This window comes from Salarias fasciatus (assembly GCF_902148845.1).
Source record: "Salarias fasciatus chromosome 7 unlocalized genomic scaffold, fSalaFa1.1 super_scaffold_4, whole genome shotgun sequence".
Lineage (NCBI taxonomy): Eukaryota > Metazoa > Chordata > Actinopteri > Blenniiformes > Blenniidae > Salarias > Salarias fasciatus.
The window spans coordinates 8,594,320-8,618,649 of NW_021941229.1; the positions used below are offsets into that span (position 1 = coordinate 8,594,320).

Below are 24,330 nucleotides of genomic sequence, written 5' to 3' on the forward strand. Positions count from 1 at the left end.
AGAGAGGCTGAACAACAGGAACGGCCACCAGCATTTAATGGGTTTTTACAAGACTATTTATGTTTTCTCAAAATGGATTTATATGGTAATTTTAATAATCTATTGAAATTGTTTTATAAATACGCCATGAATGTAGGTTTACCTCCTAAAGCTGAATATGCAACACAGAGAAGGAGGTGGGGATGAATCCAAAATGAAAGACAGGGAGATTTTTTTTGAAAAAGTGCATTAGTCCAGAAAATTTTAAAATCTTGAAACGTTCAAAATAACTAATCAAGAAACTACTCAGATAAAGTTAGAATAGTAATTATCTCAGGACTTCTCAAACTGAGCCGACCAGTTGATCTTGGAGATCGGAGAATCACTTGATGGATCACTCTTGCATAGAGGAGTCTGAATTGATATCATGACCTTGAACTCAGGAAAACAAATGTTGGGAATCACGTCTTCGAACTGTAAACATTCTTATGCTGAGTAGTGTTGGCAGTAGTGTCTCTGTTAAAGTCAGATCCCTCGTCTGTTGTAGAAATGAGGACAGTCAAGACGCTACAGCGGCGTACTATGGCGTCCTTTAACACATCAGAAGACCATAATGGGAGGGAGTTGTTGGTCAGCTTCAGTAGGAATGCTGCACAGTGTAATGATACTGTTTATTTAAAAGGTTATTGATTGTTTCATAACAATCTGCTTCTTGTTGTATATTTTGTGCAATCTAATCTGAAAAAAAAAAGTCTTCACCATTAAAGAGACTGCTAACATGCAAATTGTGCAGCATTTGCACACGGCCCACAACTTTGACCTCAAGTATGTTTTATCTCTCCGCAGCAGGCATGTGTGCGCACCATCGCTGGTCATGTGTCCTCTCCTCTCTGCTCCTCCCAATCTCATTTCCTTTTTTCCACCTTTTCTGGCAGGAAATGGGTTTTACTTCTGCTTCCTTTAAGCTACATGAGGTCTTGCCAAAACGAAAGACATGCAGGATTTTTAACTGGAGGAGGGCACAGATTCTTAATCTGGCTCCGGTGAAAAAACATTCGGGACAGTAAAACTGTCAATGTGTGGTTTCATTATCGACATTCTTGGACCAGATCATCAAGCTGAGATATCAAACAATTTCTGTTTGGTCAATTTTGAAGTGCCTTTCTTTATTGATTTGCTTTTTTTCTTATTCCACTGACACATGCTCTAATGTTCTTGAAAGTACTCCTAAAGGTATCAGTGCCGTCTCCTAAAAAACACAGGACGCAAACTCAACTGTGATACAATGACAAGTGAACACAGTATAATGAAATGCACAATAAGAATGACCTGGAAGTATCAAGAAGAAGGTGAAAATGAGATAGGAATATAAGATTATGGGAGTAAATCAGATTTTCCTATTCATCCTGCAGTACTGCAGATTGGGTTTGTCAGGGCAAATCATGGCGTTTGTGTCTGGCTCCCTCTAGTGATCAAACGTGTCCAAAACTGAGTGCAGAGAGAAGGCAGACATCATCTTGGGACAACTTCCATGTCTCATGAGGTAACATTGATAAGTTTGCACAGTGTTGCATGATGGAGTGAATAATAAATGCAGGGTTGAAGGCTGTTTGAGGATGAAACCTGCTGTAAAACAAACACAAAGTTGAAATAATGGCCGCTTTTCTACCTGCTTCCACAACTTGCATCATTTGTTTTTCTGTGAATCTTGTCAGATTCCAGAAAATCCACCAAAGATGTCTGCTCTTATGAAATAGATGACTGCTTAAAATACGGTTCTAAATTGATGGTTATCTCGATCTGTGAAATAGCTTCAGTTGATGTCTGAGTAGCTCTGTGTGTGCCCTCTGTCAGTACTTTCTTTTCTCTTTGTTTACTTTCTTCTGAATGCTTTCACATGTATCTGTGTGGCGGTCCTGAAAAAGACCCCTGATGTCACTGTCCCGCCCTGCCGACCCGCCGCAGGCCTGTTGCCATGGCTGCTTTCCACATCATGCAGCAGGAGGAAGAGCAGACATCTGGTTTTGTGTGCAGTATGATGTGTGTGTGTGTGTGTGTGTGTGTGTGTGTGTGTGTGTGTGTGTAAGTGTATGCACACAGAGTGAACAAAATGCAAAGACAGACCAAGCAATGACAAAATGAGTGAGTGAAAGACGAGAATGCTCTAACCTCCCAGTGTGGTTATGTGTAAGTTACTGCATGTCTGGAAACAGTCCAAGATGCTTTCTAGGTACACTTTTACTTTTTGAAAGTGAGGGGGTTCCACTTGTGGGAGGCTCAGTTTGGTCGTTTTTATTCATCTCAAAGGTTACTTGTCCTTGTGTGTGAGCATTTTGCATGGCAGCCTATTGGAGCATCAGCGAATATGACTGACTTTTTTAACTGCTAAGTGGTGCAAATGCACAGTGCATGGAAAGTTCATTTATCATTTTAGAGCCATGATTCACGAACCATGAAATAATCTGATTTACTGAGGTAGCATTCAGTGAGCAGAGCCAAACAGCAGAAACTTCTCCAGGCACCCAACCAAGTTTGGCAGGACAAATTCACACAGGGCACTTCAGTTTGCTGATCCTTGTCTCTGAGCTTTCTCATGCAGCTTATGAAGATAAAACTAAGGATGTGACCGTTAATCCCTAGGGTAAGCTCATTTTTAGTTTGTATATTTTAAGCTGTAGTTCCTCCAACAAAGTGCATTAGTGTGTGATGGACTGGTAACCTCTCCAGGGTGCATCCCTACTGCCTCCAACACCCAGTGACCCTGTATTTGAAAAGAATATACAGAGGACGGATGTATGGAGTCAAGCTACCTTAGGTAAGGGACTCTCTTTCCTTCCAATCAATGCTGATTTAGGCTAAGACAAAGACAAAGGTCCATGAGTTATGACCATAGTATAACAGTTATGCTCAAATCTATTCATTTCCTGTAAATAACAGCAATGCCTGCAGTAATGTGACAGTGAAGTCAAGCTAATTAATTGTATGTAATATAGCAACGGTGTGAAAGCATGAGGATGAATTTCAGAAAACATGGCAGGTCGCATTTGTTTTTTCTCAAAATCTGTTGTTTAGTTTTTGCAAAGCAAAAGTGAATTGTCAAGCTAACTTCCATGTGGATTTATTTTCCAGTTGGTAAAATGCAAGACTTTTGGCTTTAAAGGTATTTGCTTTCTTTCCATCGATTGCTTGTTTCCCGTTACAACCACAGGATTTATTTAGAATGGACCACATATACGTCATGCAGGCCACCAGACACAGTCTGCAGTGTAATATATCTGCACTCAGTCCCTACATGACCTTTAAACACACAGGCTGCAGGGCTCAGAGAGAAATGTCCGTGTGTTGTGATTCGACTTTGTCCCGCTGATACGTGCTGCAGAGCACAAACTGGACCTGGAGGCTGGCATGAAAACAGACATAAACAGTCTCCAGATGTGACAAACACCAGGTGAACAGATGAAATGACACCGTGAGCTCAGGCTCATCTCAAAACTCAAACCTCCCATCTCACAGAGGAGATGCAAGGACGTGTTTCAGCTCTTTAACTGTTTGATTTTTATCCCTGGGTTGGACTTCTTTGCCAACATTCCCACAGACTGTTCATGATCCTCCCTGTTCTTTGCTGCACATGATTAAGCATCCTGGACTGAAATTCACACATACAAATAAAGACACTGCAGATGTGTATTTCCATCTCCATGCTGAGTTGTGTACAGCTGCACAGTGCTTAAAGGTAAATTACAGGTCCAGCTGTTGGCAACAACACTGGGTGTGAGGGGTCCCTATAAATAGTGACTGCATGAAAACAGTTATTATTGTAATGAGTGTCCTCTGCAGTCAAAGAGTCATCCACATCATTACACCACAGCATACCAGATAACTTCCATTTTAACTTAGGAAAGTCTCTAAATGAGCAAACTTTAATATTTTGTTTCAAGAACAAAATGAAAACTGTGAGTGTCACTCGTCTCTTCTGTTTATCCATCATGCATTTTCTCTTACCTTCGCATAGTGGCTGAGTGTTTGAAGGTGTGAATGACACATTCAGTGTGAATAATATTCCACTGTCTGATTGATGGGAGAGCTGTCAGTCACTCACAGCTCCATCGTTTATATGTGACGCCTGCGAAAAGGTTTCTGTTCGGAACTTTGAAAGCACAGTCTGAGACAGTCTGATGAAACAATTGCATTTTTTTTTTTTTAGATGATTGATTTTGTGGCCCTAATTTTGTTTGTTTAATTGCTGATGCTCTGGCCATTTGGTGTCCCTGCAGTGTACAGAGGTTTTCAATGCCTCACATGCTGGTGCTTTCAGAGTAAATGCAAACTGGGAAAGGTACGAGTTTGGAAAGTCTTTTTTCCCAGTTTATGACAATAACAAACAAGCAAAATGACAGTGATGCTTTCTGATTACTGCCAGATTATATATATAAGAAAAGAAACAGACACAAACTAGCTTGTAAGCATAAAGACAAAGGAGGAGGGTGAAATTATGCAGTGGAAGAGGGAGAATTCATTTTTACACTCCAACAAACACATTTATAGTACCACAATTACTTTGTTTTCTGCTGTTAACACATACAGCAGGATTTATAGTGACAGTTTGTTTATGAGTTGGTGAGAAGCAGTGTGGTGAATCAGTGCTTCAAGTCAGGAAATTCAAACACTTTCCGGTTGCTCCTGAACGCACCAGGCAAATGCCCATGTTGTAAATCCTGCAACATAAACTTTAGCAGGTATGTGCAAAAAACTACAACAAACCTCTAAACTATCAGTGAATTCTTCATTTTACTACAATATGAGGCCTATACTGCAGTAAAGGCTGAAGGCAACAGCTTAGATGTTTTTTTGTACAGATTAGTTGAAAAGCAGCAAATCTTAATGTATGTTTTCCTTTTTTTTTTTTTTTTTTTTTTTTACATCACTGTTTTTATTTCATAATAAAAACTCCCAACTAACAAAACATTTCATGGCACTCTTTATGTTGTAACCAAACATAAGAAAAAAAAAAAATCAACTCAAAATATGCAATGCAATTAGCAATAGGTTCTCCCTGTTTTGTGTGGAAACGGTGTTCAACTACTGGCTCCTGCATTTAGTGAACTGACTTAATTGAAACTAAGAGCTTAACAAGCCTCAGTTCGGGGACTGTAAAGCCACTCATGAGGGGGGGGGGCATGGAGAAGAGGAGCCAGATGTCCTCAGGAATGAAGAGTACTCAGAACTGAATATCTCCCTTTATGTAACTGAAAAACTGATGCAAAGTTTGGACTCTGGGAGGGGAAAAAAAAAAAAACTGTCTGGGCTCGTTGTATGTTTCTAACACGGTGCACGCTCGTGTTGACCTTTTGTGCTCACCCCATTCTTAACTTTTCCAAACTCTCAAACATTTGGGAGTTTACTTTTGGACTTGGGAGCAGATTGGAAGTTTTCAGGGTCCAGTTTCCGTGTCTGGAGTTTGTTTTCACTGCGCTTACAGCTGCAGCTCTAATGGCCTTACGTCTGGTCTGGTGTCAGGTTATGAAAATACGCCGTGCGCAGTAATATTTTGCCGAGCAGCTGTGTTTGACCGAAAGAAACGCGCGGCTCTGTGAACCTGGCCTCATCAAACTATATTTGGATCCAGATGTAGGTTTGACATAATGTCCTCTTCAAATCCATGGAGCGAATTTTGCAGGCCTCACTATATCCTAGCGTTTAGTCCGACTTTACATGTAGGCCACAGCGCAAGTCAACCCAGAAGCAGTGTATTATTTAAACAGTTAAAAAAAAAAAAGGAGGTTGCGCTCTCATACTGCCACTGTGAGGCAAAAGACAAACACTGACAGGACATTACGTAACGCCGAGCGGAGCGCTTCTTGTGGGTTTTTTTGCAATAAGTATAGTTCACTGTTGCCAGACCGCTTGCAGGACTTCATCTGTCTTCACAGGCTCTTATTTGCCTCTTCAGCACAGCTGTACGGCCAAGAGGATTTCTGGTCTGGTAATTTATTGATGGTTCGACCAGAACGGATGAGGCATTATTGATCTGCCGTGTAGGAATAGGGTCAGTGCAACTGCAGGATTCAGCAGGGAAAATGAAGAGTGAAAAATCAGAGGGGATACATAGAAACAGGAACGTGCAAGTATGCATCTGTATGATGTAGACTTACGCAACGTTTCAAGTGAAAATGCATCGTTTTTGTTTTTTTTACTGTGCATTCATTGTAACTTTTCTGAAAATCAGCTGACAGAAGACGCTTGTAAAATTTTATTCTCTGGTAAAGAACCCAGAGAGTGTCAGGACGAAGCGCTCGTGCAATAAATTCAATACTCGCCAGTGATGTTTAGTGTTTGACGCCGTCGTTAAAGTTATACAATAAGCAAAAGGAGCACGAAAAGCTGTTTCACACTCAGCCAAGTAGAAACTTGAAAACATCAACAACAAACTTTATTTTCTGTTGAAGGCCAGCAGCTGTCTCAGCAGCAGGGGGTGAAATGTTAACTTTATGACTTGTTGAATTTCCAAAAGCCAAACATGGCTGAGAGACACAATTCAGGCTTAACACAACTTCAACTGAATGTGGATTTAGACTTTAGACTCAGATTAAAACGGTTTTTGAAGAACTGTCTCCGTGAAAACGATAGAAAATGCAACTTTTCTGAAAGTGTTCATTCAGATGTGGCACACCATCTAGTGGTACAAAGTGGCATCACAACACAGCGCCGTCTGAAGTTTGGTGGATATCTGGTGGTACAAATGATGATTTTATAAACTTTATTACATTATTAGACTGTCATTCTGAAGTGAATTATTCAGCGTTAACTAACTGAATGAACTGTGGCCCTTGGTCCAGTTTTGACCAAGTCACATTTGAAAAGTGGATTTAGCTGTTTCTCAACAAAAAAAACTAACTTTCAAGCGAAAAAAATTGTGAAATGTTGTTGTGGGCACCAAAAATTTCACAACTGAAGAAACGCAAGACGATTGCAGAAAATGTCAGACAACTGTTTTAAAATATGCCCAGTTTGGCAAGTATAGATAAAGACAGCCTGTGAAAGTTTGACGTGGCTTCATTTGGTCAATGCTGCAAAACATAAAGAATCTTAATCAGAATATGGACTTGCATTAATCTTAAGTGATTTCCAGGTTATTGTCAGAGACATACTTCTTTATCTCCTCTTCTTGTCCTGCAGATGTGGCAGAATGAGCTTCAAAGAAAAAAGAAGCCACACGGCTCCTCTGCAATAATACCCGGCACACCATGAAATAAGCCATAATCCAAAAGAAGCGGTATTTACGGGCCAAGTGCGTTTGCAAAGCGGCACATTGCGAGAAGGCCTTTTTCCCCTGCTCTGTCTGTTTACTCTGCCCGTCCCCGTAATGACAGGGATATCAGTAAAACTGCCCCTGCTGCCTCCGTGCACTCTCTCTCTCTGTCTGCTGGAGTGTGTGTTTGCTCTGCGTCGCTCTCTCCTGCACATAGTGGGCCTCCTTCACCGCTGCGACACCTTGTGTGATCTTCAAGTTAAGTTACAATGACAAAAAAAAAAAAAAAGCACACAAATGGTTTCTTTCCCAATTTTTTTAACTTCCTGTGTCCCCTGGCTGGATAGCTTCAGGTATGAGTGTGAAACACGCTGCACAATGATGGTACTGTTGCAGTTTTTTTCTGCTCACTTTATGTTTTACAACAGGAAACACTTGTAATGCCGCACAAAGAGTCTGCTGTTGTCTCCACATCTCTGTGTTTTGTTTGTCATAAATGTGTTTCCCATTAGATTTCTTCATTTTCCTGCTGAATATGAATAGATGCCTGTTCTCTCCCAATTCCTGCGCATATTTAAGCTCAGCCGTATTAAATCGTTTCTCTGCAGACGGATCCTTCTTGGTCTTTGTTCTTCTGTGCCTGAACAGATACAAGCCTCCATAAAAGAGGCAGCGCTTTGTCTTTGTCACTTTCTGTCTTTATAGTGTCCACCGGTGCGTGAGGTTTTTTTTTAGTGGAACACTTGTAAAAGTAGGACAGACGAGACGCCGGCGTTTCGGTTACGAGTCACTTTGCTCCGCAGACGCTCCCAGGTGGACGGCCGCAGGTGTGACTTTCACGGCCCGCGGCTTTTGCAAACGCACACAAACAAAAGCGGGATAATCACACATTCACCTCCGGCTCTATCGGTAAGTGGAAAGACTCCCCGTTGCCAGGGTTACGGGATATTCTGGGATGGTGTCCCGCAGCGTGTAAATATAGACGCCACGCCCTCAGCTTGAAATGCACACACTCATCCAGACGCGTGCTGTCCGTCAACAGAAATACCCCTCACCTTCACATCTCGTCGAAATCGAACAGCGTTTTTCACTGAAACGTTCCCCTGATCTTGTTTCGGACGCGTTTCCAGCCCGCTGGAAAAGGTTGTTTTCTGAAAGTTTAAACAGATGAGCTTGTCTTAAGCAGTTTTCCTCTGTCATCTGAAACCCCGCTTCACAATGATAGTAATTACTCCGGGAATCTGCCTCCTCAGCGTGACTCCTGTACAAACACTGAGTCTAACTGCTTTTAAGATCATGTATGGGAAAAGTAAGAGGGCTGCTTAAAAAAGATAAGTTGATTGAACTTCAAGCCAACATATTTTACAGTTCAAGTTCAAGAATTCTTGTGGTGCAACTGGTACTGCAACTCGTCCTTGCAGTAAATTGGGAGTAAGACAACTTATTAGTCTTCATTATTTCACCTTTTACTGGATTTTCCTCATCAAATCACAGCAATTCGCACAGTAGACTTGCCTACTTTTGAGGTACAAACTAACTGTAACTGTTTTTTTTAAGGTAATACGTGCACATTTAGACACATTAATAGTAATCTTGCAGGGATTTAGTTTGCAAGATGTCGCATCCCGTTTGAAGCAGAGTGGGGAAAGTACCGCTTTAAAGATTTCCTGGCTCATTTGTCAGTTTCAGAACTTACTGTAGCCGCATTGTATCGGGGGAGTTGAGGTTTTAGCGAACTCAGGTGTTTTTCCTTAAAGCAGTCAGCAAACTACAAACTACTCTTGAACAAGTAGCCTCCTAAAAAATACATTGAATGAACTGCGTGTGCCAGCTTTTGTTTCAAGCATTGGACACTTTGCGGTATTTTGCAGCTTTCAGGTGTCGTTTTATGCTGTTACAACCACAAATACTGCTGATATGGTTGGAAAAATTCTTACAGTAATGTGGTAAGAAAACAGGGCATCCGCAAGAAGATAAATTACCCAAAAAGTGGCCAGTTTAGCATTACTTGTGTGTCAATAGTGAATAACAGGTTTTTTTTAAGTTGTTTTGGGACTCAGTCCCATATTTACATAAAGATAGCTACCAATTTGAATTTAGTATAACTAAGGCAAAGACAAGCAACAAAGACAATTTTTAAATTCAAGTTCATGAATTTCCAATATCCTCAGTGGACTTGACCTGGCAAAAGAAGATGTTTGGCCTCCCTAATATTCATGCACATGAAATATTGGCATCATGTCAGTAAATTATATTGAATAACAAATTTGGGTGTACAGCAAAGAGACTTCCATGCAGTGCCATGTCGGAAAAAAATTTTGTCTGCATGTTTTCCGTGTCTCCCTGCTTCAACACAGCTGATTGCAATGAGGCTCGTTATCTGGCTTTCTACTGGAATTGGCCACAAATCTTCATGAGATTCAGGTGTGGTGAAGCAGAGAGGCATGGCAGACATGCACGATGTCGGCCCTTCAGGACCGATTTTGGACACCCTTTCATTTGATTATTTTTTATTTTTGTTTTCAGTTTCGTAATCAGATTTTCAAGTTTACCTGGGTGGGTGGGGTTGCTTGATGATACACCAAGAAAATCATTTGATAAAGTTGGTGAATTAACAAGATGCTCGGAAGACCATTCTGTTATTACGATAATTAATAGAGCGTATTGAGATTCATTAGAAAATAAAACGCCAAAGGAACTCCCTTTATTGAGACACTGATCAGGAACAGATGAGCATGCTGTGTATGGATGTATTATTTGAATGTATTATGTATGAATTGGGTCATTAACAGGATTATACCACTTCCTCAATGCAATTCAATAGGATAGGGCCAATTTAATCACATGACTCAATTTTCCTTGGATCCACATTCAGTATGATTGCATACGATCCATGTTAAAGATCTTTTGGCCCTGTGTTCAGAACAGAACTAAAGAGAACTTTTCCTGGAAGATTAACCTGATGAATATTCCAGAATGACTAAATACTAAATTTCTAATGTTAGGTGTCATGTTGGTCTAAGTTATTGAAACACTTTCAGCAGTTTTTGCTGTTGAAACTTTAAAAATAGTTTATTTGGCTTGAAAATCCTCCATAATTTGGCTGAAATACAAAATGTTTTTTTTCAACTATAGGATCAGAGACCATGTGACGAGCGGTTCCAGGATCTTCTGTGCTGAGTTCTGATTGCTTAAGATCACTTTGTTTTTGCTGAGTCAGTTCAACATACAAGATTCTTCTCCTGAGTAACCTGAAAAACAAAGACTTTCATGTTTGAGCGTCAGATGCTGGAATATATTTTGCTCCATTTTTAGTTGTTTAAGTAAAGTTTATACAAGTTGAGAGTATTCAGACTTCTGCCCCTGTTGCTCTGCTTTATGTGAAGACTGAAACCACTTTATCTCTTTTTGGCTGAATCACTTTTACTTCAACTAAAAAGATGTAATGAAGGAGAAACCTGCCTGTCTTGAGAGAAAAGAGCCAACTGCTTATTTCATTTTTCTTATCATATATCATATCAACAGTTTTCATTTATCACAACACATTCTGATGCATTTATGAGATATTTGTTCAGCAACCACAATTAAAGTACACTTTTAAATCTCTTGCTGAAGACGCTACGGAGAGTGTCAGCCTGTGTAACCTGACCATTTTAAGAGGCGCGAGTCACAAATTATAGTAAACTGAACCAGCTATCCTGCTTTGTTGGCATACAGAGAAGCCAAATAAAGTTGGATTTGGCTTTGCTCAAAAACCTACCCAGTAAAAACAAAGTGAAACCAGACCAGAGGCACATGAAAGTCTTTTACTCTTGCCACTTATTTTTACAGTTTTGCTGCTTTTGCAACGAAATGAAACCACAAAGCACAATATCTTCTATTAGAAAAAGACTTTCTGACAACATCCCGATTCAGCAGCAGACTGAATGAGGTGATTCACACCAATTGTGACTGTACTTTGGCACATAATGCTCCCTCTTTGACTATTCACCGCGCTGCTGTTTACGCCACAGCCAGTGTTGTCCCAGTGTTCATGACAACCGCTTGATGTTGATGCTTTTTCTGCACTTCTGATAACCTGCGGTTGGTAACAGAGTCTCTTTCATGGCAGAGGTTTGCAGATGAGGAGGTGGAGTGTGAGTCTGACTCACCGATGCCAAATTGACCCGTAAGTCTGGTTCTCTCAGCGTTCACTTGATGTTGATCACTTGCCTTTAAAATAAGATATCAATTCTGTGTGAACATGAGACATGCAGATGAAATCGTGACAAAGCAGTTGGCACGATGGCCGGATTGGCGTTGAGTACGTAAGGATTTGAGTCCGTCATTCCACCTTTATTAAACTGTTCCTTGGGAGAATGAGTTAAAGTATGCTTTGGTTATTGATCCGAACGATTCTTTAAACCGTATACAAAACTTATTGATTGAAATACAATGTTGCTGATGATTCGTTGAAGGTAGGCCGTAATAACTAATTCCTATGGAATAGAAAAGACTGGACAATTCAAGCCACTCAGTGGAGCAAAACACAGAAACACTCTCTCACTCTATTATTCTCTCAGTTGGAAGCTTCGCTCTCCAGTTGACTTGTGGCTCATCAGCAAAGGCATGTTGCGGTTTCACTTTTCACCAACAATTAGGTGATTAAACATGTCATTCATTCACTTAGCGTGGTCAGACTTTAATTTGACTGCATGCCAGCGTCCATTACTGATAATTAGTTGCTCTTTACTTGGGAAGAAGTCACACAAATCTAGTCTACCGGGCTTTCCTCGGTGAGCAGGTCCGGCTCTGACAAACTGTAGCCCGACCCAAGTATTACAGTCAGGATCAGAGCCGGCTGGCACTGCGTTGGCAGCATGATCTCATGCCCCCCCCTCAACCTCAATGGGGAATAAGTGACTATCTCACAGCAGTGCTTGATGGGAATCAGGAAGCTCCTCCTAGAGACACAAACACAGGATGTGCACACAGAATCACATCACACTCTCCTTTATTTTCCTTCTCTTTACAACCCCCTCAGTATCTCACTCTCTTCCTCTTACACTCACGCCCTGCTCTCCCTCCAGCCTTGCATCTTTCTGCCTCTGCTTCAGACGGTTTAGGTTTCAGTGAACGAAAATCAACGTTGCTCTGAGGTTCCAGAACTGCCGGATGGAATACGTCCAGCGCTCTCCAGTGGCTGCGAGTGCCTTTTGTGTGCACGTCACCAACTGTACGGGATGTTTGTGTGGAGGCACATGCTGCCTCACAAAAGTAGACTTCTATTCTGGGCCTCTGGATCGATGCCTCGAATGTGGCTGTTAATTAAAGTGTTCTATTGTTGATGATCTCCGAGTCCTTCATGGCTGCAGACGGTGGTGTTCTGCTTCATGTTCACATTCCCTCTGAAACAGTTGACATGTGATTTGTACTGTATCTGATGAACTGTCAGTGGAAAAAGCCAGAGGGACTTTTTTTTTTTTTTTTTTTTGTATTTTCCATCGGGACTGTTTGAGGAGGCCAAATAAGTAATGCGATCTGTATTTGTTGGAAAAGTTCCAATTCGGTCAAGACCATACAGTGCCAGACAGAAAATAGGAGCCATTGAAAACAGATGTTTTTGATGGTATACATGTTTCATTATTGTTTCTGTGCTACTTATACATCTGTTGTGGATCAGATCTTTTTCCACTGTGAGCAAAGCGTCCAAAACTCATCGCACAATGACTGAAGATGAGCAACGAATCCAACACAACCAAATCCAAACAGCATCAGCACGCATTTGGTACCTGTGTATCATGTCCTCCAGCCTCTTCCCTTGCTCTTCGTCTTGTTCCAGCTGTTTCCGACGTGCCTCTTCTTCCTCCACTCCCATTCCTTGGAGGAGCCATCGCTCCCGCATGGCTTTGGACTGCAGAGGGCACAGAGGGTCGGTATGAGTTTACGTCAAATGGTGGTTCATTTCTAACAGAGATAGACAATGAGAATTTGTGAGCCGTTTCCAAAACAAAATCGGGATTAGATCTTCAAGTATTATGTATCTCAGATTTCTGAGTCGTCTGTGTTTTGAAGTTATGTATATTTTTATTTTTATCATGTCATTTCAAGTGCAAAGCATGTTTTTTCCCATTAGAAACTAAAAAACTGACAAAAGCCGAAATCAAAGCTCTGCTTTTATGTAATTATTGTGTCTTCAGCAAATGAGCTGATGTTTTATGGCCTAACAGCTTTTGTTTTTCAGCCTTTTAGCCCTGGCTTAGTGAAAACATTCTTGAGATGCTTTTAAATCTGATGACTGCCAGGTCACAATAACTTTTGACATCGACTCGACAAAATCTGACTTGTTCGTCTTTGACTCATACATTTGAGTCATAAAAGGCAGCCTGACCTTTAGTCGCCAAAGTCTGAACATTTTTTTAAAAATTTTTTATTCAGTGAGCGTGAATGTGTTAAATATCAGGACATCCTTAAAAAATCCTGTTAATGCCCTTTAGAGTGACTGAAAGCAAAACCTCAAAATAGTTTGTTGTAAGTCTGTATTTCTGTACACTAATGGATGAAAGAAAATCAAAGAATTAACAGCTTGAGCTTGAAATTTCAGTGAGTGTCTTCCTTTGTCCTGTCGAATTCTTTAGCCTTTTGTAAAACATTAAAAAGACAAAGACTGATTCTCTTTCACCAAACCAACATATCGGACTACATGTTGCCATATTGAACACCCCCTTTCATTCAGCTTGTTCTGCTCCTTTATTGTTTCACTCATGAATCCCAGAGCGATTTTTATGTGGCTCATACCTCCGTCTGTGTGTGTAACTCTGTTTTGTTACCACAGCAGAGCAGATCGGGTACACTTTACTTCACCTCTGGCCCTTCATTGTGGGCCTTACAGCTGACAATCGCCAGTATCCGGTCCCCCTCGCGGGGAAGTACAGCACTCAAGGAGCCTTTCCAAAGTATTATACCACCTGCTGTTAGAATGCAGCAGCTGGGCTCTTTGTTTGTGTGTGACGGCTTCACGCCTACAACGCCGTGCGAATCTCCCACACGTAGATCATCGTGTCTTCAGAGATGTTAGAAATACGAGCTGAATTTTCAAATTGGTAATTGCAGCACTGCAAGCTCAAATGTTTTAACAGAGTTGACGTGATTCTCAGACATGGGTAAAAGTATTTCTGTGCCGCTGGTGAATAATGTTCGACAGGATAATTTGGCGACTCTTTTCCTGTGAGAGTCAGCCTCTTTCTCATGCTGTTTAACAGACTTTCCATTTCCTGTTCAGCACTGACACGCTCACTGAGAGGTACAGCGAACTCTTAAAGGGAGAATTTCAGCCTTTAAGGAAGGAATTTTTTTAATCGTAACCTTAAATAAGCGTTGTTTGTTTGTTTGTTTTCCCCAAATTGCTCAAATATTTAACTCTTGCATGTGCCAGAGACGCCAGGGGATAAAATGCTCATCGCGACTGAACTTGGCTCCAAAAGCCTCACGATGTTTACACGGCCCCAGACGCAGATCAACGCCTCCATTCTGAGAGGGTCTGAATCACGCAGCCCAGAGGTCCTTATCAAATCTCTGGGCTCCAGTCTCCATTTCCTCTCCCAGGCCGCTGCCTCTCCGGGGAGATCGCTACAAAGCCCTCTTCATGCCGCCTGGCCGTGTGGCACTCAGAGGTAATGGCCATTAAATGAGACTGTATGAGCAGACGCTGATTGCATCTGGGTTTCCAGCCTGTTGATGTAGAGGACGACTCCGACTCTCTAGGTCAGTGCAGGGTTGATTTCCCCGATAGTGTCAAAATATTAGCTTGTGCTGGGATGTTGTGTGTTGTTTTTCTTTTTGATTCATCTGCTGTGTGCAAAGGAAGAACAGTTTACATGAACAGCTGTTCTGTTATCAGTCTAAAAGATAAGGTAGAGTGAATGCTACTTTCACTACATCTTTTACCAAATATTTATGTAGATATTAGAAACTACTTGAGTAGAGTGCAACAGACATTTAACATCTTTTTGACATATGGATACACACATAACCTCATATCTGTATGATTAGTCTCCAGCAAGTTTATGCTCATGGGCTAACAAAGCAGCTTTGGTAGATTACTGAAAGTGAGATTAAAGATTAATAACAAATGGTGGACGTGTTGAAACAGCTGCTGAATCACCAGTAGTGAGTAGAAACAGGCACCAAATACAAAAATAGTAATTTGGATTGACATATTTTCAACATTTATTCAGATTTGATATGTTTGATAATCATGTCACATCATCCTTAAACAGATTTAAGCATTAAAATCCACACTGTAAGACAGTTTAATAGCTTAATATAGTAGTCAGCCTTTGAATGGCATTAAGCAATAAAAGAGAGCAGAGGCTTTTGTGAAGTTTCAGAGTTATTACTATGATTTCAACATGGTTTCATGTGTAGGAACGAGTTACATGCAATTTTTCTAATGGCAGTAATGTATTCCTGCAGCAGTCAGACAAGAGAGGGTTGTATCCGCGACTGTAATTACTGCAGCAGTCTGAAATGTCAACAGTTCGTGTCCCACGTAATTTGTTATGATTATTAGCTTCCATGCAGCGTACCCTTTATTAGGTCAAAGTAGAAAACAGTAGGATGAATGAATCAGCAACACCTTCAACACAGTTTGAGCTGTATGTGAAGGTGACTTTGACGGATTTAGATTAACTTGAATGTTTTATGTTTTGGCTCAAACTGTAAAAAAAAATGGAGATCAACCTTTAGACCGACAGGCCAAACCTCATTAATCTTATCAAATGAAAACACGAAGTTCACGGGGCTGTTATAAATGTTTTGTCCACATCTCCGTGAGTGGGTGGTGAATGCTTGCGAGCGCCGCAACGTGGGCTCAGACTCCTTCGATAAAAGCTTCATTCATGCCAAGTGTGTTTAATGGCTCTAATTAGACCCCGAAATGTGTTTTTATTGCCAATATTAAAACCGGCTACCAAACATATCTGTAGCATAATGGGCACCCACAGCTATTCCTTGACCCACCCTGCATCTGTGCTGCATTTAGGTGCTGCAGGACTTTCCAAAGAATTCCTTTTGACAGTGAAGTAATTATGCACCAGCAATGCAACTTGGAAACTGTTTATAAAATCCCCCCTTCGCTCAGTGTTTTCACTGAGGACAATGCTTGCTTTTTCCAGGCATGTATGCAAGGTCAGATTACTATTCTTTACCATCCTGACGCTTGATGGAGCTTTATTAAAAACACAATCTCACAATCTGTCAGCAGCTTGTCCCTGTTACTACTTATCATTTGAATGTCAAGTGTGTTTACTTGAAACAAAAAATCTTGGCTTACCGGTAGTGGCTGGCACCGAGTATTCAAGGATAAATATGTGTGTTTTGATTAGTGTTTTTTTTTCTGAAGAGAAGTAAACAGCCAGATCTGCGCTGCCCGGCCAAGGGAAACTCTGCTTTTACAGGTTTGCACAACAGGAACGCAGCAATTTGGATATTTACATGGAACCACTAAAATTCTGCTGAAAATGCACGAGTTATTAAATACGGGCATTTCAGCACAGCAGCTTGTTACAATGGATCATTACTCAAAGAAGCACACTGTGTTTTATCTCTCAGAGAGGTTTCGGGTCAAGGTAAGCTGCGTGTTTGAACGAAAAGAAAGATGGAGGAAGCAAATTAAGAGAGATGAATGGGCTGTAGCACCATCAATCATTTCTTTCTTTCAGACTTCTAACCTGATCCCCTTATTTTACCTTCACCTTAACACTAACCTCATTTTATTCTCACCCCAGGTTCAGCATATGACCTTAAACTAACAGTAACCCCTCCGCAACAAACAATGCTTCATCTCTTTTCTCTCACATGCAGTAATCTGGGCATTTTTTGTCAGATATTAAAGCAAAGCTGTGCCTAAAACAGCACATTAAAGTGATGAATAAGTGGCTGTATGTCGCATAGGTAAGCAAAGAGTATAATTATAAGTAAATGCATGCAGGCTTTTTCTCACATATTCCAGCTCTATTAGGAAGAACAGCTTCAGTTCAAATTTTATACCTCATCAAAAATCCATAAAATATTTTAGTACATTGAAATTCAAGTGATATGTGAGAACACTAGACTTCTACACCTCCATACTTCCTCGACACTGAACTGTGTATAGTTCCCTTTATTTTCCATTGTTGAGGACTTCAGGTCACCTCGCTGACCTTTTCCCGGTGTTCTATAGGCTAAACACAGACATAGATTCAAGCATTAAGTGGGGATGGAAAGTCGCGCTCACACTGGCAAACCACTGGATCCGGGCAAGCCAAGCTGAGGGAGCCAAGTCAAACAATTAAGGTCCTTGCAGTGCTGCTGGAGTGAGGACGTGCTAACATGATAAGTCTAGAGTGTAAACTTACCGCCATGTTAGGGTTGGCATGCTGCCACGCTAACATGATTTTTACTTTCCATGTCACAGAGATGAATACTGACTTTCTCACTGTTAATTTTATGCAGAAAGAAGTAGTTTAATTCCTCCACATCATCACCACTGGATTGTATGCTGCTTATTTGCCACATTTTTCTGTTTGAGAAGTGCTTCATTGGTCTTTTAAAAACGTTTCTATACAAGTCAAACTCTTGTATTGATAATGTAATGTTAGATTCTTATTGGTTTGATGAATATCAGCCATGAATGCGGTCAATAGCAAGGAACCTGCAGAAAGTTTGCCAAAGTACCAGAAACCATCACAGTAACTAGGACTTTGTTCTCGCAAGGCCTGGTATTAAATGATTTGAATCAGTGAAGGAAGGGTGTAATTTTAAATTCCTTTCTTCATTTGTATTCTCACACTTTACGCCTCCTGTTTAAACCACAGTGAGATCTGATCACTGGCATAGTTTCCTGACAGGTAATGAATATTTATAGGTTCAGAATGTGGAGAGAGGCAGAAGTAGCCGGACAAAAATAGAAGCAATGTCTGCACTGCTACGTGCGGCGAGTAGGTTGGATCCATGCTGAATGAAGATGGCTTTGGAGTCGGACCAGCAGCTCAACCCTCCTATTTTTAGAACTGGTGCAGAAAATGCATTTTTCTTAAATGCTGCAAACCAACCTTGACATGTTGTAGCTGTAGCACCAGGTCGTCAAGCTGGCTTCTTTTGTCTTCAATTTCAGTTTGTCGCTTTCGCTTCTCCTGAAAGATGAAAGAAAAAAAAAAAAGGACATCATGATGAAAATGAAGCGTCAACTCACAACGATTTTAAGGTTTTACACTCTCTGTGAAGACAAAACACCGGAGTTGCAAAAGAGGTTTGAGCACAATGCTTCACTAATGCACGCTGCTGTATTGATTGCGTAGGTTTAGGGTTTAATTTTGATGCTCATCAGCCTCCAGATGGAATCACCGGGGGGCAATCAGGGTTTTACACACATTCAATTTTGGAGTAATCCAAGACTCTAATGCAATATACTGTCGTGCTCAATTTAAACTGATAGAGTCTGGGCAAGTCTGCTCTTGAGTGATGGCAGCATATGAAGTTGTGCAGCAGAACAGTATATCCACTGTAATATATCCAGTCTGCACTGCGTAAAACTTCTGAACGGACAGGAAATAAAATGAATCGTGAGTGTAGTCAGGAAGGAATTGAAGTATTAAAGGGTTAGAGGTTAAATCTTGGAGGGTTGATAGTGATAGGGGCTCACAGGGGGCATAAAGACAAGAGGGATTAGGCCTTGAAGCCCACAAATGGCCTTGGGGTTAAACTTGGGATGGGGTGAACAATCCATGTCGAGATGAATAAAGCTGAAGGACGTTAAAAGAGTGGGAGGTTTCAGATGGGAGGAAAACAAATACTAAATGGACTGAGGCGATGCGGAGTCGCTGCTTTTGAATTTCCTTTGACAAGGATGCACAGGAACGTAAACAAAGCAGTTCCCAGCGCGAGCCCGCTCGGGGCCGGAGAGCATGAGACACGCTGCGGCTGCATCTCGCTCGCTCGCTGCCTTTCTGTGGGAGTAGGACGAGGATTTCTGGGACGCTTCCTGTGAGCTAAATATAACCATCAGGGAAAACCCCAAAATGCAAATAAACCTTTAGGCCTTCTTTCCAGCACAGTTAAAGCGCGGAGTGATGCTGAACAGAGAAAGGATGGGAACTGAAAGTGGAGCTGAGCGCAGCAAGAAAATAAAGAATCAACACACATTCTGGATAGCAGGACTTCACAACCTCACAGATCACTTATGTTTTCACAAAATATGCATCGTTATGCAGACCTTTTACCACCACAATCTACTCCTCCTCTCACATTTTGAACACAATGCAACAAATTCCAGCGAGGTGTCCATACATGCCACCAAACCCTGAATCAAATTCAAAAAGTGTACTGAGATTACTGCAGTGTAATCCCTTCATGATTTGTTTTTGGAAAAAACGGAACAAAATTAAAAGAAATTCCTGGGTAAACAACCCGAGAATATAGCTTCGAACTGTTGCTGGTGCAAATACATAATCAAGGAAAACACAAACACAGCTGTACGTTGAGCTACTCTGTTCATTCAGCCTATGCTTTCTCTCATTTTTAACTTATGTTTACTCTTGTGTTAGCTGTTAATATCCTGTTGTTTTTCTTGTGCCTCACTAAGCGTGAATGTGATATTGCAAAAAAAAAAAAAAAAAAAAGAACTAAAAGAAAAAAAAAATACACTTTTTTGCAAGTAAATCAGTTCCATTTTTCACACTGGAGGTAATTGCTTCAGTCAGCCACGTTGAGCTGATTGCAAGTCATATCATATAATTAGTGGCAATGGGAAACCAGGCATAGTTTGCTTCTTCATGTGTGACTAGCATCCCAAATGGGCTCTCTAATTTTCCTATAAACACTCTAAAAATGTTCCCCCAAAAGCGGAGAGCCCTTTTTTTTTTTTAATCAGAAAAAGTAGTTTGGCATGACACATGTTGGAGTACAGCTTCAGCATGACTGAGGCCGTCGACTTCGCCTTTCTTTAGTTAGTTTTGTACCTACAATCTCTCCTTTTTCATTCATCAGTGAATAATGTTGAAATTAGATCAAAGAAGACGCAAAAATCGGTTTGGAATTTTACTGAACATTTGGCAGTTGTTGGCGTTTGTTTTTTCCGCCATCACTTTGTGAGGCCTTCATTAAGAGCTACTATTTCGCTTTGTAGACACTTTTATGACCAAGTAAAGAGCTATTGCTGCTACTTGAAATTTTGCTGTGCTTAACTTATGAGGCTTTTCACTTTTAAATCATGTTTTAAAGGGGCTGGTTACTTGATTAACCTTGTGTGGTCCAGCTGACTAATTGTAGTGGCTCTCCAAAAGATTTTGGCCGCTTGCCTCTGAGTGTTGGCTCAGTGGATGGAAATCAGCAAACAGGCTCAAGGAGCATTACAAAAAGACAATCATTGGCCTTGCACTGCTTTTATACACACAGACACACACACATACACACACGTTCTGTGTCTTGAACTCTTGCACTGGCTTATCTGTGGTCAAATTGCTTATCTAGACTCCCAAATTGATTGCAAGTTTTGCATTTTCATTTGAGAACGTCACAGTGTAAACAGGGTCTCAAACAATTCTTCAACCAAGATGTGTTGATCATCTTCAAGAAGAACATAATATTCCCATCAGTGCAGAAAAACCGTTTATATACACGCTTACATACCGTTTGTCTAACTATAACCTTAGTGTGTGAACAAATTTCGGCATAATGTGGGTAAAGCACGCGCACGCCCCGCCTACACACACGAGCACGGGGATACACGGCCTGCACGGCAGCAGTTCCCATGGTTTGTGAAGTACAGTCAGACCGGCGGTATGGTCACCAGATGTCAGGGACTGCTGAGGACATGTGGTCGAGGAATGGGCAAAACACACACTAAAGCAAATACGCTCACAGGCTTGGATATGTACACACAGATAAGCCAACGGCACCGTACTCCCAAAATAAAACGGCGCTCGGGCAATCTGTGCGGTTGTGTGTGTTTGAGAATCCTCGCCTGTCCAGGAATGTGAGGACACTTATACACCTATGTATAAAATGTATATATAGAGACGCTGCTTGACATCAGCAGACTAAATGTAAAGCTTGGTTTCCATAACATTCCTGAAATTAAATGTAATGGAGCAGCGTTCCTCTTCCATTCACCCTTGAAGTAGTGGTCTGCATACTAAATTTTAGAACTTCTACAGAAATGGAGCTCATGAATATCTAGAGGACATAAAAAAACCTTCTTGATTTGCTCTTTTTGTCAGAATTAACCATACAAAAAAACAGTAAGCAGCTCAGCACTTCAGCTTCCTGCAGTCTTACTCCGACTGTAGTTCCCAGGGGATAATTCCCTCTGTCCCACTATTACTTGTCATGTAAAGCATAAATTCATTAGCTGGAAGGATCCTCACTGTCTGTGAGAACAGGATTAACAGTCTAGCTAGCAACACAGAGTGCTGAGTTCACCAAAAAATGAAACGAATCCCTGGCCTGGTGCAGTCGAAGTGACAGGAGAAAGACACCCCGAGCCCTGCTCTGTTCGCTGCGTTCTCCCCCGGAGAGCACATCCTCCTCCTCACAAAAATATGTTGACATTCTTGGTGACACGCTCATGACTTCCCACACTCTGACTCACAGCGTTTGGCCCCACTTGGCTCGCCACTAGGCTCCCAAACAGAGGGCATCACTTTCCCCACTACAGTTGACACCATTCAAGAAACCCTGGCGCTAAAAGGAGTGTTTTAAAATGATCAAGCGCGAGTTCAGGCTTCTGTTATGTCATATTGTTGATGGTTTATCAAGGTTAACAAGGCTTCTGAAATGCTCATGCACTGGGTTGAGTCGGTTAACCTCACATCCTACAAGGTTAAAGATTTTGGCAGTGGAAAGTCAGTCAAAACTTCCATTGTCTGCTTACAGTTCCCGTAAAGGTTAAGATCAGCACCATGAACTTAATTACTTCTTCCAACCAGAAACGACAAACTGTAATTGTTTTAGAAGTAAATGTCCCGTCTAACCCTAATCTCTTGGGTTTTGGGGGGAATTCCTGAAGTAAGTTTGTTTAATCTTTTCAGTCCCAATGAAGTTTTCTGAATTCTGAATGAAATTCAAAGCGTGTTAGCTATGTGTGTCCCTCTGACTTTCAGAAGTTATGAATGAATGTAAATGCTTGTGCATGAAGCATGCTGGATGACCGCTATGGTATATACAGCCACTTTATATTTCCAAGTTTTTGAGTGTCCCATTACATGCCTTTCATCATGAAGAAACACATAGAAATAGAAGAATTTGGCTGATGCAGAGGTGGATTAGTAGCTTATTAAATAAGGTCAAACGCTGATTTTAATCAGAGTTGCATTTGGTTGGAATTGAGTAGATCCGATGCCTCGTCTCTTCACAGTAGTGACAGTTTTTCCATATGGACCCAAAGGGAAAACAAATCGTTGCCCATGGGTCATATCAAACAGACTTCTGTTGGAAAATACAAGCAGGACTGTGGCCATCACGGACTCTAATGCAGCTTTTTTTAGTCCAACTTCAATAGAAGGCTAATGGAAACGTTGCCACTGTGCTCTGAATGGTATGGACCACCCAGTGACAGGGGAGCAGGTCAGAAGGACATCATTAAAAAGTCATAAGACAATGAAGTAACCGTGCTGTGATCAAAGTTCTGCTGACGTTGGCTTTGTGAACATAAACAGACTGCAGATCGCACATCTTCACATTCTGTGCTTGCTGACACACCCAGCGCAGAAATCTCACAGCGGAGATCATCTTCCATTCCACAGGCAGCCATGCCTCAACGCTTAGAGAACGGGGACTGAAATGGACCTGTGGTCCCAATGACAAGGGCTTGGTTCTGCTCTGATTTTACAGCAGAGGCAATTCGGTAATATTATGAGAATGTTTCACGTCATCAATTTGAGAGTGTTATTATTCAGAGAGAATAAGTGATGAAACAAACCACAGCTGTCCAAACCAGCCAGTTGCTGCTAGCAGTTTTAAGGATGTTTTATCCTTGGAGTTACTTCCACGCAAGTCCTTTTCCAGACAATGGTTGCTTGTTAGGTCGAGGGCGAAGTGAATGCTGACCTCCGTAGCTAACGGCAGTGTCAATGAATGCAAACTTAGCACTTCACTGACATGTCCTGCATGCCGTTGTCATGTGAAGGCACCAGCTGGAGACTATAATGATCATGTCTTATCTTAGCAGAGACACAAGTATGCATACCTTTAAATTCACATGGATGTACACCAACACATGTCAGCTACTGTATTTTCCACGTCATAAGTCGCTCTTTAGTTTAGGTAACTCCTGTCTGTTAAAACGTGCCTACAGGGAAAAAGGTTTTGGAAAAAAGTTGAATTGGTGGATTTGATAATGATCCCCAGACTTAACTGTACTATTGATAAGCCTTGACTAGAAGCTGCTGTTCTAGAACCATCTGTGAATGTATTCCCTCAGCTCCGGGTGTCGTGATTTTAGCCCATGGATAGCCTTTTTTGTCTATATACAATAGTATATACAATAGTTTGTCTGATTTTCTTAAAAGTTAAAAGTTTCTCAGATACTCAAGCTCTCTTTCTGCTGTAATTTTTGAAAAATAATTTTGTGTAGATGTTTCTTTTTGACATTTGACTTGTACAGCCAATCAAATAGTAATCAAGTTTTTTGGTGGTGCAGTAGCAGCATTCTGTTGTCACACAGAGCCATCTTGTGGCCCCAGGTGCTATGTACCAGTGCATTTTGGTATAAGTTACTTTTTAAAAGAAGCTGCGTGACAACTAAATATTAAAATGTGACTTATAGTCCACAAAATATGGTATTTTTATGTCCTTCCAGTGGTGTTTCATGGGTAAAGATGCCTCTTCCTGCACAGTGGATGTTGCCTGTAGCTGCTGCAGAGAATGACAATGACAAGAAGTCTGCAAAAGGGTAAGGGTGAGGGGTTAAGGTTAGTTATTTTCAGATGTCTTTATGTAAAGCCCTGCAACTGTTGGACCCGTTACATTAATTCTTTTGGACAACAAAAACAAACTGAATCAATGCAATTTTGTCATCTCTACTCATTTAGTTCCTGAATGTATTTTTAAAATTAGAAATATGGGTCTTCACCACCATCCCCCCT

General features: G+C 41.1%; 1 protein-coding gene across 2 annotated transcripts in view; it reads right to left on the minus strand.

Annotated features, from left to right (window-relative positions):
* palm2akap2 (PALM2 and AKAP2 fusion) overlaps nt 1–24,330 on the minus strand; it is a 92,080-nt gene that overhangs the window by 49,709 nt on the left and 18,041 nt on the right. For both annotated transcript variants that reach the window (XM_030084204.1, XM_030084203.1), the window contains exons 3-4: nt 18,301–18,381; nt 13,000–13,121 (exon numbers count right to left, since the gene is read on the minus strand). In XM_030084204.1, the coding sequence (XP_029940064.1) occupies nt 13,000–13,121; nt 18,301–18,381 (203 nt within the window). The remainder of the gene's footprint in view (nt 1–12,999; nt 13,122–18,300; nt 18,382–24,330) is intronic.